Source organism: Balaenoptera physalus (genome assembly GCF_965194825.1).
Source record: "Balaenoptera physalus genome assembly, chromosome: 7".
NCBI lineage: Eukaryota > Metazoa > Chordata > Mammalia > Artiodactyla > Balaenopteridae > Balaenoptera > Balaenoptera physalus.
The window spans coordinates 102,260,262-102,278,253 of record NC_138886.1 but is presented as its reverse complement, the minus strand read 5'-3'; the positions used below and the strand labels follow the sequence as shown (position 1 = coordinate 102,278,253).

The following is a 17,992-nucleotide window of genomic DNA, read 5'->3' as shown; positions in this document are numbered from 1 at the left end:
TTCAGGCTCCCCTCCCTCTGCTTGTGTCCAGTGACTCATGTGGGCCTCTGTGTTTTCCTGGCTGCAGCTTCCTCCCTATCGAGGCCTACCTGATAGCTATCTTTCTGGGAATTCCTACGAAATTATGGTGCTCCAAGGCTTCCATCTCTTACTTTTTTAGTACAGTTATAGATTTATTTGGCTTCAGACACATTTTCTATCATTTTGGGGAACCATGTGAGTGGGAGGGCGAGGCGGTAGCATTTCCTCAGTTGACATCGTGAAACAGAAGTGTCACAGTATAATTGGACTTTTTCTTTGGTTCCTAGTGAGTTTGGAATTGCTTATGTCATTCTTTATTTTTAAGGAGTAACATCTTAAACATCATCCAAGCTACATCTTAGATCCTTGAAATTATAAGACAAAATGACTAAGGAAGAGGGCATCCAAATATAACATACTCACCACGATAGCTATCATTAGCAATTAATAGGGGAGGTACCATGGCCATGGAGTAATTTAGTAAATTACTAGTCTCAAATGCAAGAAAATGCATTCCCCACCCCCTCTTCGCTACTCTCCCTCTTTGGAAGGTTTTCGAACTTATCATAGTCTGGGCCAAACTAGAAAAAGAAACATTATGTGTTGAACTTATGTTTTGGTTTTCCCTTATAGATGGGAGAAAATTCCCCCAAATAAGTAAAATGCAGAATATCTTAATACAGTATCTACTTTTGTAACTTAAATTGCTCTTTCTTTCCCATAAAATTAAGTGCAATGGAGCAGAAGTTCTGTGTTTGTCACCAATCCTTTATTGAAACTGGTAACTTACACACTTTATAATAGAACAACAAAAATAATGTTCAATATATACAGCCTTTGCAATGGACTATTTGACTATACACAAGGCAGAGTGATAACACAGTCTAATCTTCATAATAATTTGTGCACAGAAAGACACCCAACAGTCAACATGTGAACATTACAGTGAAATGACATCACAAGTCCAGTGAAAATTCAGCCTAATACAAAATGTACTATCTATTGCAAATGACATCTCTAAATGCCCAGAGCTTGTTCAGTAGTAATTTTACCCAGAGTCCGAAGCAGAGATTTGGTGTGTGGCTATAAGTCTTTTAAGTGAGACCACCTCTGCAGACAAGTTGGCTATCCCCTGCTTCAAAAACAAATTCTCTGGGTCAGAGACTTTGTAACCATTGTCTTTCACTTCGACCACTCCAGTTTTGTAACTATTCTGAGTTTTGCCATTAAGTTCTTTTTGATGCCAGTGTTCGGATTTGAGAGACCAATCTTGAATGTTAGTCACTTGCACTGAAAAGGGAGTGAGAGAAGAATGTACCAGATTGGGGGCATTATGCTTCTCAAGTTCGAAATGTCTCTTAGACGTCATGTCAACAGGCGAAGAAAGTTTTTGCGTGCCATCAAATTCGTGATCGAAGGCTTCCACTTTTATCTGCATGGCTTTGGCTTTAATCCGAAGCTTGTGTGGCAAGGCAGAGGAGTTCACTTCTGGAACCTTAACCACTGTGGCGTGGACACGCTGAAGTTCGACGGGAGAGTGGATTGGGCCCTTGGGAACCTGCTGCTCGTCTTCTCCATCGGATGACTTTCCTACTGCACCTTCATCGGTTTCTGATGTCCTTGGAGAGTTACTGGAGGATCGGTTGACCTGCAGCAGAGGGGGAGAGTGTGAGTAGCCAGGAAAAGAATTCCCCATATAGTTCTGATACACGGCCGCTCGGTAGGCGCCCGGGTCATCTCTGGGCTCCCTGGCATAGCTCTCCAGTTCCATCGGCTCTTGCTTGATGACCTGGAACTTGCTTTCTGGGCTTCTGCAGCCACTCTGCCCAGGGCCCTCCTGCGAATGTTCTAGCGAAGACACTTCCGAAACATCAGACAGAGAGCTCTGTGGAGAGTGCTTGATGACAGAAATGCAACTGCTGGCCACCATCGAGGGCTCGTGCTCATCCACAAAGGCGCTCACGGTGGATTTGGAAGTCTGGTAGTCTTGAAAATACACAGCTGTAGAATTACTGAGTTTCTGAATCTCCTGGGCGTAGGCTGTCGAGCTAATTAAACCAAACTTTAATTTTAGGGAAAGCAGTTCAGCTTTTAAAGTGGCGTTTTCTTCTCCCAGTGCAATGAGTTTGTTCTCCAAAACCAGGTCATTCAGTCGACGCTTCTCCCGAGACCTCTTGGCAGCTTCGTTATTTTTCCGCCTCTTTTCCCAATACATGGCATCCTTCTTCTCGTCGGGAATGAATTCCCGTTTCCTCCGACATGCTGAAGATTTGCTTTTCCCCACACTTCCTTCATTGAGAAGGAGCTCTTCCCCTGTCGTCAAGTCTTCGGAGACTTCGGATAAGGCAGAATTAAGCACCATCATCTTGTCCACGCTGCTACCAGCATCAAGAGATGCCTGCTCCTTCTTGATGCTCTGCATTTTTCTCAGCTGCATCAGAAACAACCTTAACCTATATATGCGGTGCAGGAGAAGAAGTTATTTCCTCAGTATTCTCAAATGCTTTAAAAACTGCGGTTTAAAATCCATGAATATTCTTCTTCTTTTTGTTCTACCGTCCAGGATAAAGCTCTTGGGCTCCTCTCACTGAACGGAGTAGGGGTCTTCTAGGTTACCTGCAATACATGAAGAAAAACAGTTATCCATTTGGTAAATATTTATTACCAATTATGTACAAGAAAGTACACGAAGCATTGAGGGTTGATATTTCTGCCCTTCAAAGAGTTTACAATCTTGCAAAGAAAATAAGTACCCAAATACCTATACGGCAAAGTTGTAAAGGACAAGTCAACAGTGAGACCTGTGGTCCAGGACAGTGAGAGAAGAAAACACATCTGCCCCAGGGAAAAACAGAGGAAGACTGTGTTTCAGGAGAAAAAATGGTGGGGTGGGGCATGTGGGGATAGGACATTACAGGAAGGAAATGACAGATCGCCTCTGGTTGGTAAGTTTTTAAATAGTACTTGCATCTTGTGGGGCTTCTGAATACTTTTAGATAGCACTTATATCACTGCCAAGCAAACAAGCTCACCTCATAAAAGGAACTTTTCCAAGTAAATCCCTTTAATGTCAGTAAACAAATTCTGTAATTACATGGAATCAAATATAAATGGAGCTAAATTTTTATTGCCACAAAAATAAAAATAAAAGCCACACAAACAACTGAGTTGTAGTTGTTTAATCTCTTATATGGCTGATGTCACGGTCATTCTGCCAAGTGACTCAGCACACCTGAAAAGGACTCTTTTCAATAAAGCCATCTCTTTTGACGCATTTGTGCTATGAGGTTAGAAATGTTCTTTTTTTTCTGGTTCCTTCAAATTGATTTATCATTCACTTAAGATTGAAGCATCCACAGTGCTTTTTTTGGTCCTGACAATTCTGTCATAATAGATTTCATTGATAAAGTAGCTTCAGACTAAAATAAACGCTTATTATTCAAAGGGATTTTTTTTTTTAAAGTACATTGCCTTCTTGAAACTTAAAATTATTTTAAACCAAGAGAATGTAATTATGGAAAGAATTTCTTTCCATTTTACTAATTAGTTTCAAACAAAATATAAGAACTCAAAAATAGAACCATCAACTAGCTTCCTTTTCCACTGATGACATATTTATAATCTGAACTTGGCCTGACAGGAGATAATAAATCCATATTAAGTTCCAATAACAATCTTCTCGTGGTCATTTTGGATCTGTCTTCCTGGACAGGGCTTCTCTGCTTAATTTTCCAGTAGGTAATACTTTCATAAAGGAGATATGGTAAGACAACTGTTCATTCGGCACTATCTGTATATGGCACTCTTCCTGCCCTATTAAAAAAGATTTAATGTTTTTGTTTTATGTCTCTCTTTCTTTCTTGTGCATAGTTTTATAATGACTAATGACGTTTAATTTTATCAGCTGGAAAAGACTGCCAGCTTCCTGTGTCTTTTCCAGAAGAAATAGAAGGAATGATGTAATAATTTCAGGATCATCAAGAATAAGGTTTAATGCCATGTTTCTGTCCATCAAATTGAGCCAATAGAAACAGTGAGTTGCAACTTAGCAAAACTTGTGATTACAAATACCGAGCTTCCGTTTGTTTTTGAAAATATAGCTTTAATGGGAAATGAAGGCAATGAGTCTGCCACAGCAGGCCGTGATGGTGTAGAAAGGGGAGCTTCCTAGTTATCACTTAGTAAACAACACTGCTTCCTATATTTCAAGTTAGGTTTCTTGTTCTGTTATGAAAACCCCTTTTCCCTCAATATACTGAATGGATTCTTCCCTCCTGTCAAGAATTTGTATTCCCTAATTCAGTTAAGTCTTCCCCCCTGAAATCAAATGAATGTTGAAGCAGACTAAAAATTCCAGTTCCAGGAAGATAATTACATTGAACTTTTCCAAGATGGTTTTTAAATCTCCACTGTATCCCCAGATACTACTGTTTTTTAAAACATTATGCAGTTCCTTGCACACTATTATTCTGAGTATTTTCTCCACTTGAGACTCTTTCTCTTCCATGCATTTTTTAATTTGTCCCTTCCTTGGAAAAAAAAATTACATTCCTTTTACATTTCACCTCACCTATGAGTTTTTACAGTTATGCTTTTGAAATGCCCCACCATTCTGTGTTAGTTACTCTTCCTAAACTTTTCATTCTTTCATCATTTCATATCGTTTCATCATTTCAAACCTACATTGAGTGAGTTGGGACTCCTTTCAATCTACTGGTCCAAAGAATCGCGCTGAGTCCGGTATGAGTGAGGGCGGGCAGGCAGCCCTTGCCACACTGCATAGAGAAAATAACACTACTTCCATTTAACAAAAATATCCCACTTGTCCTAAAATCTCTTAACCCATTTCTTCTGGGTGTCTAAGTACTGTATGTCCACTTTGTCATCTCTACGACTTTGTTGGTACATTCAAAACCTGCAGAAAAATCTCATTTCTTTTCAGTTAATCTTCTTCCATTTGAATTTCACTATTTGTACTAGAATCTGGATTCTTCCTACATCTGCACATATTAACTGCCTCTATGATTCCACCAGCAAATCACCCCATAACGACATTAGGATATTTTCTGTAATATTATTTATCAAATAACCTTGCAGTGTTGAAAAGAGTTTATCAGCAGTGCGAGAAACTGTAGAGAGAGGTGCTGATTTTGTACAATGTGTATCTTCTACATGTTTGTTTTGTATGTCCAACTAGACTGCAAATTAGTTCAGGGTGCAAATTAATATATTTGTATCCTAGCAACAAACTGAACCTATTAGGTGCTCAACATCTGATTGACAGTCACTCATTTACCTTATGTAAGAGAGCTTTGCGCCAAAAACACTTTGTTGATACATTCTTTTAAATCTGATATTACATAAATTCTAAAAAAGATATTTAACTTAGTAACAGAGAGTTTCTCTTATTCATTACTTGATTTATTCAACACATATGGAGCACATACTATATACCTGGCACTGAGCAAGAGTGGGGGCACATAAAGAGGGAAGGAAGAATCAAACTCCCAAGAGTCAAGGGACCCCTTAATCTTTGGTGGGAGACAGGCTTGTGAATACAGCGCTCATCCAGGGGTGTGCTAGGAGCACCGCCAACATGGGGGGGTTGGTGCACATATCACATTGTTTCTAGCCGCACTGCTTTTTTCTTTGTATGGTGATAATAAAAACAATTATAACAGGTGCCATTTACTCAACACTGACTATGCAACAGGCACTGTGAGCCTGGCCTGTCATTACTTCACTGCCCTCATAATAACCACTTTCAGATGAGAAAACTAAGGCTCAGAGAAGTTAAGCAACTTGCCCAGGGTCACACAGCTAGTTAAGCGGCACAGCTAAGATTCCAGGACAGCCCTGACCCCAGTCCAACTCCTCTAACAGCACCCATTCCTGTACTCCCAGAGGGTTGTTCTGGTGTGTATCCCTGCAATGCATCTCATTTACATACAGTTCCTTTCTGTGTTACTCTCATTTCTGGGTAATATATCCCCATTTACTAAGTGAACTTTGGGGGCAGTAAAGCACTATTAGATGCTGCCAGAACTTCTTTAAGACAACAAAGGTACCATCTGGAACTTTTTTCCGGCTTCCACAGAGTTGTTGTACAGCTTGCAAGTATTTAATGAATTGAAAAAACATTCTAAATTTTCATATCTCTGCTAAAATTTTAATCTCCGGGCAAACCTACATGCTGAAATAATTAGAAGGAAAAAAATTATAGCTATTAGCATTGTCACCTGTGATTTTTTGGTACACAACCAAAATGTATCCATTTTCAACATGGTGGGAGAGGGCAGTTAAAACACAGAGAGACTGAGTGACTTTCCCAAGACCACGCGGCACTAGAGGGCAGAGATATTGAGGGCAAAGAATCTATTTGCACCCTTCAACAATAAATTTAAATTAAAGTGAATGGACAGGTGGTTTACAATGCCTTCTAAAGACATCAGTTTTTATGCTCAACTGACTAATGACTTTATTTCAGATTCCAGTGTTCTCCCTTATGATTAATTTAACAGTCATTTCACCTCTGCCTCATGTTTTCAGATCACCACTAACGCTGTGTTACATCAGTCACCACTAGTTTCCTTTCTGGTGAGTAACTGACACTAAATGACAATTCTATGATGCTGGTGTGTTCAGCATGATCAGCTTCATTACACGCATTAGATAATATGGGTGCTTCTCAAAAACAAAAATAAAAGGAGAAATTTTAAGAGGAGGAGTCATCACATTCTAATGACATATTTTCCCACACCTAACTCGGATGTACCATTGCTAATTAATGCTTTTTCGTAGTACATCACACTATTTCTACAGGCAGGAGTTATGTTTCATAAACCCAGATTTTGAAGTCTATTTAAGTCAGATGACCTAAATATTGTTTTTAATTAAGCTAAATTTGGTTTAGAACATTCTCTAAAAGAATAAAGCTTTACAACACAAATTCTAGCCCAAATTTCTTTTTGAGGAGGGACCTTATGACTTATGTTTACAATGACAGACCTGTATCTTCCCTGGCTGCCAGCACATCTCTCAGAGAAATCTTGGTGGACAATTCAAACTTGTTACAAAACAAGAAGAGGAGAAACATTTTGTTTCAAGCATCTAAAATCTTACTAATAGCTTAGACGCTAAAATCTATGAGAAAAATTCGTTATTATCTCTTTAAAGAGATTGCAAATTGCTTCTATTTCATACTTTGATTTTAACATTCTGTCAATACAAGATGAAATACTATTTGATGTGCCCAATGATTTGGAAATATTTTCATAGAACTACCTCATTTTCCCTCTACTCTCTGAAGGTACTGTTTACACCCTCAGAGGTATAGTATAGATACCATTAAAGAAAAAAATTCTTTTATGTTAAACTACAAACCATCTCTCTACTAAGAGGCAGTTGCTCATTTTTGAGATAAGTGCCATTTTAGTGAAAAAATAAAGTTAATGAATCAATTCACAGCTCTTTAAACTAGTAATACTAGCAAATGCTAACCTACATTTTCTTCCTGTGGGTAAAATCCATGACATGATTGTTTCAATAAAATGCTTTACTCCTTTTCATGTATGAAAATAAAATCTAGGGGGGAGTGGGGGATGAAAAAACTAAGGAAACATTGAAGTTGCATGAGGATTTTCTAATCAGGCTGAAAAATAAAATGCTTTTTAAATTAAGAAAACTATGTTAAACCTCTTTAAGTGCCAGTCAAGTGCCTCCCATTAATAATATAATTCTGCATCTAGTAACACAGACTCTGAAGTCAGAGAGAAATGTATAGTTGATCAAGCTATGAACACACACATCAACAGACTTTCACACTTTGCCAAAATCTATCCTATCATAGCAACAAACTGGCCTACTTTTTCTATTTGGGTACTTCTGCAAATGAATGTGTCAAAACCAGAGCAAGTTTATGATAAATGAAAATATTTCAAGTTTCTTGCCCTTTCATCCTCAACAAAGGACTACTTGAAAATTAGATTTAAACTTAATAAATATGATGACAACACTGCATTTTATTATAGCATTGATATAATTTAAGGGATTGAAATATGAAATAGTATGACCTGACTTTTTAAATTATTATTATTTTATTTATTTATTTATTTATTTATTTATTTATTTATGTATTTGTTTATTTATTTATTCTTATTTTTGGTTGTGTTGGGTCTTCGTTTCTGTGCGAGGGCTTTCGCTAGTTGCGGCAAGCGGGGGCCACTCTTCATCGCGGCGCGCGGGCCTCTCACTGTCGTGCGGAGCACAGGCTCCAGACGCGCAGGCTCAGTAGTTGTGGCTCACGGGCCTAGTTGCTCCGCGGCATGTGGGATCTTCCTAGACCAGGGCTCGAACCCGTGTCCCCTGCACTGGCAGGCAGATTCTCAACCACTGCGCCACCAGGGAAGCCCCGACCTGACGTTCTTTTATAAAAAGAGGCTACTGTTTGTAATCTAACTCTCAATGAAAATATTCTGAAGACTGCTCAGGGCAAATGCATAGATGCTAACACATCCAAACAACTTCAAGGCTTGAGGGAGGGGAACTGGGAGAATGGGGGTGATGAAATACTAATGCCTTATGAAAAATTCTGCATTCACTTCAAAACGGGGACCATTTGTTTTCTTGAAAGTTTCAAAAAGATAATTTATCAGTCTAGCAACTAATTTGAAATCTTAAGGGACATGGGTAATTATGAAGTTACCCAGTTATAGGAAATTCTGCAACAGGTAAGTAATACCAGACTACATGCAACATGGGATAATGATGGGAAAAATGGGGTGCATGCAGAGTTGGTTGAGGAAATGGTATGGTAGGGCAAGGTTTTGAATGTCCCTAATTATACTGAAGAATTATTCCAATTTTCCTCAGCTTGACTTTTTAATTTCTTGTTCACTTTCCTTCCCAGTGAGCAGACGATTACAAATGTCATTTATTATGTGCCTCATGAATAGAATAAATTATTTTAAATGTTTATTTTTAGTGTTTATTTGAAGGCTACTTAACTCCAGCTTTAGATCCCTAGAAAATTAATTAATAAAAGACACCATGTTCTGATAACTAAAAGGCTTATAAACATCATTCTGCTTCCAATGAAAATGAGTCCTCAAAGCACAGATTATTATGAAAGGCATCTAGTAAATCCCTACTAAACTTTCTTACCATAAAAACAAGCTAGCATACTCTAATTAAAACCATATGAGAAACAGTAATTTTTTAACTACAACAAAGGTATTGGTAATGAAATTTGAGAGATAATTGGGGGGGGTGGCAATACAAGCTCATTTTGAAACTGGAAAACTCTTATGTAATGTCTGTGATCAAAGGTCAATGTCTTTCGACATTCTTATACAAGTCCAATCTGGATAAAAATCAACTCAAATATAATTTAGAAAAATAACAGGATATCAAACAATGTGTTAACCCTGTGAAATACAGGCATACCTTACAAAAACAAGAAATGAATATTAAAGGAAACTTCAATTACATTGTTTCTGTCATATTTTGAACTGAATCCCAAGTGTGCTCTCATTCCTTAATACAAATTAAAAATAAACAACTTTGAACAGCATCAATGCCATCTGGATTACAATGGAAATAATGAAGTATGTGTGATTTTACTAGGGTAAAAATAAAGCCTCGGCAATATGACTGCACCTTTTCCATTCCATGCTGCAATCACATTCACGTCTCAGAACGGACTCTATGGACCAAAGCAAGGTCAACTAGAAATATCCACTCAGCTGGTGAGTCAGGCACATTGCTCAACATGGGAAAGGGCCTGAACAAAGGGTTTTAATTTTCAGCTTGTTGCATCATAGTGATGTTATAATTGCACTTCGCAAAGATAAGTCTTTAACACAGAAAAGGAAATTGTTTCAAAAACTCCAGTGAGCTTGCACTCACACTCAGGGAAGGGACAGAGACAGAGGGTCACCCCACCCCCCCCACCCCCAATCCCCTTTTCAGGCTCCTGGCCTGGGCTGCTAATCAATTTCTCTTGGCCTCCACTTCCTCATGTCTAAAATGGGGACCATAATAGAACAGTCAACACAGTGCCTGGCACGGGCAGGGTACATGTTTAGCAAATATTAGCTCTTCATCTCATTTCTGAAGAATGAGCAGCATCAAGGAAACAATGATGATGATTAGTTCTAGGCCTAATTTTTGCCTCTCGTAATTCTTAGTGAAGCACTGCCCTATGTTGCAAGTGTAAGGGTAAACCAAACGAAATTTACTTCTGTGTTAGTCAAAAGGGCCAACCATCAGCAGTTGGGGCATGTCCTACCGTTTTAACCATACAGGCTGCACACACTCCCTCCCAACATAGCTCATCTGTGAGGTCTAACCAGCCTCTGATCTCAGATTAGATTTTTAGATGCAGAGATTATCCAGGACCAGGAAAACCATCACAGAGAGGTAAAGGGAACTGAAAAAAGGCAGCTGTTTGGCACTTTTTACACCATTCCTGCTACCATCAACTCACCTCTCCCTGTTCCTTTAAACAGTTCCCCCAAACATTAACCCAATGAATGACTTGGGTAGTCTGAGGTTCTGCAATCCTGTCAGGAATTCCCTTCAAACTAAAATTACCATCAAACGTAATGGCAAATAGTTTTGAGAAAAAAATTAATCATTATTAGAACAAAAAAGTACAGTATTTCAAGAAGAATCTTTTTTTTTTAAACATTTTTTTGATGTGGACCATTTTTAAAGTCTTTATTGAATTTGTTACAATATTGCTTCTGTTTTGTGTTTTGGTTTTTTGGCCCCAAGGCATGTGGGATCTTAGCTCCCTGGCCAGGGATGGAACCTGCACCCCCTGCATTGGAAGGTGAAGTCTTAACCACTGGACTATCACGGGAGTCCCAAGAAGAATCATTAACTATAGGCTTAGTTCAAACTTTATTCCTTATTGCACAGAGACTTACGCAGTGAAAAATGAAGGTGAATACCTTTATTAAAATATGTATATGTATATATATGTATGTGTGTGTGTGTGTATATATATATAGTTCCTGGTCACTTATACAGGAAGCATTTACTGAGCTCCCCACAACTGCCCAGCTAAACAGGTTTTATTCCCTCAGTTTACCCTGGAGGCCTATGGAAATCAGGGCAGTGCCCAAGATCACAGGCTGGGGCCTGGGACCCAGCTCTTCTGAGCCCACAGCCTGTGTTCTTATTTAGCACTTCACTGTTTCCTAACTACTGACTGGCCTGAAACTTAAGAGAGAAACCATTAGGGATCGGGTGTAGGATTTGATCCCACAGAAGCCAACTTTTCAACAAGCTCTGCGCTGATGCACTTTCAGAGAACATCTGTGACGCTGCTCTGAATTCACTGCGATTTATTGCATGAGCACAGCCTCAGAAGACTTATTGCCAGGATGAAAGTACTATAGTCTTATATAGCAGGACAGCGGCATCCACACAAGTGTTTTGATTTTTTAAAATTTTGAACTCGGGGGATTTGAGTTCTCTCTACTCTAGCCTTTGACCACATAAAGGTTCCAAAAAAAAAAAAAATACATCTACTCGACTGGCTACCGTCAAGATGGGGTTCTCCTCGTCACCACCACCAATACTGGACCGCCCCTCCCCCCAATTTTTGTGGTCTGTTGACATCTGGAGGTTTTCTTAGGTCTTTTTCACTTCAGGAGAATCAGAAGCCCTCGGCTCCGACATACAATGAAGCCTCCCCGAACAAAGGTTCCTGCGGTGCTCAGAAGCTCAGCGCGCAAAAAGCAATAAGGCAGGCCCCTGGAGCTGCGGAGCGGCCTCGCCCTGGGTCCCTCCTGTCCCTCCCGCTCTCCTGGCTCCCCTCCCACTGCTCCGGCTGCCCTCCCGTCCTCCCTCTCCCTCCTCCTGCCCAAGCGAACCCAGAGCGCATCGCACTCTCGGATCCCGGGCGGTCCCTCCGCGCCCCCCCCCCCACCCCGCGCCTCCCCAGGACCCGCCCCCGCCGGGTGGGCGGCGCAGCGGGGCCTTGGCGCCGCCAGGACCCCCGCGCCAGAACAAAGGAATGTGAGGAGGGGGCGAGGAGGAGCAGCACAGGCCGCCTTGCAGCCCCCGTCCAAGCGCCGCCCAAGGGCGCTCCCTGCTGCTAACCGAGGTCCGCGGCCGCCACCCCCACATCGCCCCCAGACCCCAGGGGCCCGCAGGAGGCAGGGGCGGGCCGGGTGGCAAGGGAGCACCCCTGAGGTCGCGATCGGAAGGTGGCGCTACGCGGCCCCCTGCAGGCCCGGGGCTCCCGGCCTGCGCTCCAAAGTAGGTCGGGGTCTGACATTCAGGGCCTGGAGCAATATTAGCTTCTTGGAAAGCGACTTCAATTACTTGGGGTGATAAATTTGTTCCAGAGGTGAATCTCTGTACTACGTCCCCTCCTCTGCCCCCCTCCCACCGAAAAACCGTCCACAACCCTGATTTTTAGTTATTTTAATATTACATTAGGGGAAAACAAATCTGACATACACACACCATCATATACATATACTCACGTACACACTACGTAAGAGTCCAGGGAGAAATTTAAAATCTGGGTACATTATATAGTCATATAATCCTCACACGAATAAAACTAGGATATCCACCAAAAAAATACAATCTACTAACCTATATCTGTTTCCCCTAAATCATATCTGGTCTGGAGAAAATAAAAATACGATGTGAAACAAATACTGTGACCCCATTCACTGCTGTTATTTACAAAAGCCAAGACCAGAAGATGACACTCGGCCATCCCCTGCTGTTCTCAGGGAACAGCACTTTCCTAAAGTGTCCTTTAAAAAGATAAATGGGAGTCGGCATCCAGCAAGTCACCGGGCTCTGCGAAATGCCTTCCTAAAAATACAATCTTATCAAAGGTCTCCGAAGGCGTGGAGTTAAAACTACAGCAAATGGCCTTGAACTTGTATTTGCACACAGCCCTGGAGAAAACGCCAGAAATAGCGCTGTGAGGCCACAATTGTTAAAATGTGATAGGGCTAAATTTAGAAGAACGCACATTTCATTTAGGGCAAAAGACACACATTCGGCTGCATGAGCAAACTCAATGCTTACCCAGTTGTCTACTTTCCTGTTTAAAATATCCTTAAAAAAAAAAAAAACTGTTACAGTGACATTTTAAAGGCTGAGATCGTCCTACTTTCTTTGTAGCAAGATTATAAAATCACGTAATTAGCTCCCTCTTCCTGTGCTCACTGCCAGCAAATTCGTCCGTTACATAATACAACATTTCCAGGAAACTATTATGTGATCTGTCTTGTGTCTGAAAAAGCAATGACAATAAGGTGAGAAAAAGGGCTGATCGAATGGGATGCATTAAAATTAGGAAGGTGGGGAGGTGAACGTCACAATGGTTCGTCCCAGGTTTAAAGATAATAGCTCAGAACACCTAAGGGACGAGCTCGGGTAGTATCCAAGATCAGAATACAAACCGAGGAATTCTTCCTTTTATGTTTTGTAGGAGTGTTTAAAAATACATCTTTTTTATTTGGGACGTAGTATACAGGTAAGTAACGATCCAATATCCAACGCGGCGCTAAAATTACCAAATCATTGCACACGTACGCGCACATTCCCACATCAGCCCGTAATCCTTGCCAATATTTCACTGTGGGCAGATTATGCAATGTATGCAAGTACAAATCCCACAACCTCCCCGAGCGCTGGTAAAACACGCTGACGACAAACAGGGTGGAAAACGTCTGTGCAGACTCAGCCCCGGACACAAACAAACGCAGCGCAGGCATTCTCCGAATGCCGTCACCATTCACGCTACCGACGCTCTTTCTCAACGAGAAAATCAAGACTCTTCCCCATTACTCAGCTCCCCTCCTCTCCGCGCCGCCAGCCCCGCAGAAGGGACGAGAAAGGAAAGAGCGCTGCCCTTCCCCACGAGAAGGCTCAGCCTCGGCTCAGCCTCCCCGGCGCTCTTCTCTATCAAAACATCAATTTTCCTGAAATCAGGAGACATTATGCAACAGCAGCGGGGGGAGCGCAAGCCAGCCCGGACTACGTGCCGGAGCGAGGGCGCTGCAATCAAAGCAGCCACCTTAAGGTGGCGAGTCCCCTCCTGACAAGGCAGCAAAAGTTTATGTAATGAATGCCCCGCGCACACTCGCAGCCGCCAGCCAGCCCCGCGCACAGCCGAACCCCGCGCACAGCCTGGCCCGCGCCCCGCGCCAGCCGGCCGCGCGCCCCGGGAGCGGGCGGGGAGCGGGGCGCCGGGCCCGGGCCGGCGGTGGGCGGAGCGCTTACCGTGTTCCTGCTCTCAGGGCGGCGAGCTGGGGTGGCGGGGAGAAAGAACGGGGGCCGTGAGCGAAGCCGGCGGCGTTCGGGGATCAGGGTCCGGCCGGGCCTCCGGGGCGGCAGGCGGAGGCGAGGGCGCGGCGCGGGAGGCGGGCGGCGCGCCGGGTCCGCGGGCGCCGTGGCCGCGCCGGGAGATGTGTGTTAGTAGGTCAGTTCCGAGCGCGGCGCTACGTCGCCGACCGCCAGCCCGCCGTGACGGGCGGCCCCGGCCCCAATCGCCGAGCCCGCACCCGCCCCCAGCCCGCCGCCAATGGCCGCGGCCAGCGGAGGCAGGCTCTCCGAGGCCCCGCCCTCGTCCCGCCCCCACCCACTCCCCCTCCCGGCAGCGCCACCGGCGGCCCGCGTCCCTTCCCGGCCGCTGCCACCGCCGCCGCCCGAGCGCCAGGACGCCCAGCGCCCGGCGCCCTGCGCCCCGCTCCAGGGTTGCGCAACGGCCGGAGCGGCCGTCTCGACCGGAGCGAGCATGGGGAGGGGCCCGAGACCCCCGCCTCACTGTCCCGCTCCCCTCACCGCCTCCTTCGCCCTCTCGGTCACCGAGGTGCCTCTCTGAGCCCAGCGACCCTCGCTGACTCGCAGAGGCGCGCGTTTCGTCTCCCCGAGCGCGCAGCCGGCCAAGCTACCTGTTGCCGACCGAGTGCCGGGCCGAGGGCCGCAGGCTGCCGCGGCCCGGGCGTGGCAGGGACCTCCGCCTTCCCCCTCCCCTCACACTCCGGGAGGACCCCTCCTCCTTGGGGTGGGCGAGAGGGGAGGCGGGGGCGCTGGCGAACGGCCAGAAGCCGGGGCGAGCAGCAGAGGGGAGAGGGCCGGGCGGCCGTTCCGAGCCCCGCGGTGCTGCGTAGGCAGAGATTACAAAGCCCGGCGCGTCTCCCCTGAGAGCGCGACTGCCCGGAGAGAGGGGGCGGATGGAGGGGAGAAAGCGCAACGCACGAACACCGCCCCCTCCACTATTAGGACGAAGATGATGGCTGCAAAGTTGTTGCGTAAGACGACTGGCAAACCAAGCTGGCTGAGGTCCATCGGCACCCACCCACCTCGTTCCTCGGCCACGCCGAGAGTGGCTGCCCGGGGTGCGGGTCCGCGGGGTTCGCCCAGCTGGTACGCCCGCTGGCGTTTGCTGCTGGGGTTTGAGACGGCCGCTCAGGATCTCTTTTCTTAATCTCGAAGCTAGGAGCAAGTCTGTCATTTCTCCCTCTAACTGGATGTGGTTGTCTTCTCCCCCAAATTCCCGGGCTACGTAAGAGACCTAAAGAAATGGGAGAAAGGGCACCTCGCGGCGACTTAAATCATAGAGCTAAAGACTGTAAAGGCACGTGGCACACACATGGCGCATTTACAGCTAAAGCGGCAGTGCCTGCCTTTGCTAAAGGAGCCATATTCCTGACAGTGACGCACAGACTTGCCCAAACAGAGAATGTGGCAGGTGCAGAAGGACCTCCTGCTCTGCTTGGACTAGGCGGGAGCTGGGCTGAATGCCTTCCATGACTTTCCACTTCTTTTTCCTATGATAAAAATACACTTTTTTAAAAAAGAAAAATTTGAACTAAACACCAAAGTAGAGTGAACACCCCCCTCCCCCAGTTACCATCACCGAAGTACATCATCAATAGAAAATATGCTTGCTAATTTGTCTCTTTTCTATCTTCCCCATTCTCATATTACAGAATTATAAGTACCCAAAGACTGATGCTTAAACATGCTTATCACGTATCAGGTTTCTGGACGGCTTCACATTTCAAACTGTTCTCCAAGGACAATGTTGTGGTTCAGAACACACCCATGTTCACAATTCATCTGATAAAGTGTAGATTTATCAACAGGGCTCTGAAAACGTAGACATGCAATATGAGTTTTAGCGTCTTTCCCAAATCCACCTTTCCAGATGCTTACCAATTCAAGAAGCACATCTCTGTATGGCTTTTGAGTCAGTCACCTCTATTAGACATTTATTCCAAAGAGTTGACTCCCTTGATGAAAATGAATCCTGATTTTGGTTTATATTTTCCACTTTTCTCACTTTCACTAATACATTTCCTTTTTTCCAAATCCTCACAATGCCCATTATAGCTTTGAAAATCTCTCTTAGATGAAATTAAAACCATATGCATGTCAGTTACCTTTTCAGGGTTAGAAATGCAGCTAGTTCCTAGAAATCCAGAGCCACCCAGAGCATACCCCCCCGAAAGATATTCTCCACATTGTTCTGCTTTTTAAATAATTTCATAGAATTCCAGAGCTGTTGTAGAATGAGTAGTAAATGGCTTTATAGAAAACAACTTAGAAATTCAAGAAAGGTAGGTAACATGCTTGGAGTCACCCCAGTTGGTGATAGTGGAGGAATTCTCTGAACCTGGAAACTGGTTCTTTATGCTGACTTTTGAAACCTGATGCTCCTCTAATTACTTGAGGGTATTCTAGATTGTGCCTCTATCATATTTGTGCATCATTTTAAACTGCCATCTAACTTGGAAATCAGGTGAGGTGTAAAAGACATCTGTGATACCAACTTAGAAAATAACTCTTTAGCTCCTCCTGGTGATTAGGAAACCACCAAACAAAACGACGATGGATCTGTCTACATGACTCAAGAGGTGATGTGTCCAATGTTACATCCTAGAACATTCACAGACTAGGCAAGCACTTGCAGATTAATATGAGTAAATGGAGCATAAAGCCTGAAACAGGAAACAAATTACTCAGGTTGGGGAGGCTTCCAGTAAGACATCAGCATGGGCCTGAGTGTAGAGCAGGGTTGCTACACGTCCCTGGGAGGAGGAGGAAGAGGGGTCTGGTTGAAGTTATGAAGTCAAAACTTCCTTACCCTCAGCTCCTCTCAGTGCTGTGGGGGAGGGATGAGGGAAGAGAAGGTCAGGACCGTGATGGGAACTTCTGGCAGAAGACAATCAACCACATTCAGCCTTACCTGACTACACTACCAACACGCTTTCTGATTAAGTAAATATAACACCAATAACTTGAGAGAGGAATGACTAAGAATGTGGCCTCTCCTTCTTGAGATGGGAAGCACCCTACGATTGCAGATGTTTCAAGGGAGAAAATACCTAAGAGGACACATTTATCCAGAAGTTTTTACCCTGGGCCTCTTCAGGCAGGGGTAGCTGCAAACTGGGATATCTAATGAGAATTCAGGTTTGCTAAATGTGAACTGTGGCAGAGAGAGAGAGAAAATGCCCCATCTAAGGGAGATGGAGTCTGCCCTCAGTCTGCCCTCTGATGGAGGAGTTCTGCAGCAATGCCTCGGGGAAGAGAGGCATTGGAGGCTGAAAGGCGGGCTCCCTACCTAGTGATCCAGATTGGACAGCTCCACCTCATGGGTTCTAGATGGTGGCTTCTGGATTTCTTTGCAGAAAACTTTCCACAACTGAAAGTCCTTTGGTGACCACTGGGGCCCCGGGGGCAGCATCAGGGCCCCTGTGTCTATGACCCTTGTCTTTCCACTGCACTGTGGTTTTTGAGGCTCTTCTGTCCTTTTATTAAATTTCGTGGACAGAAGGTGACAAACTTTCTAGGAACCCATAGGTTATATTTATTTATTTATTTATTTATTTATTTATTTATTTATTTTTACATCTCTATTGGAGTATAATTCCTTAAAAATGGTGTGTTAGTTTCTGCTTTATAACAAAGTGAATCAGCTATA

At 43.9% G+C, this 17,992-nt stretch overlaps 1 protein-coding gene across 2 annotated transcripts; it reads right to left on the bottom strand.

Annotated features, from left to right (window-relative positions):
- Window positions 1-768: 768 nt before the first annotated feature.
- Window positions 769-15,682, bottom strand: NFIL3 (nuclear factor, interleukin 3 regulated). 2 transcript variants are annotated; one of them, XM_082471327.1, is made up of 2 exons: window positions 15,366-15,682; window positions 769-2,637 (listed from the first exon to the last, which is right to left on the bottom strand). In XM_082471327.1, the coding sequence occupies exon 2, from the start codon at window positions 2,456-2,458 to the stop codon at window positions 1,070-1,072; it is 1,389 nt and encodes a 462-aa protein (XP_082327453.1). In that variant the 5' UTR covers window positions 2,459-2,637; window positions 15,366-15,682; the 3' UTR covers window positions 769-1,069. The 2 variants fall into 2 exon arrangements, with proteins under 2 accessions (XP_082327453.1, XP_082327454.1); XM_082471328.1 differs by lacking the exon at window positions 15,366-15,682 and adding an exon at window positions 14,284-14,480.
- Between the last annotated feature and the right edge of the window lie 2,310 nt (window positions 15,683-17,992).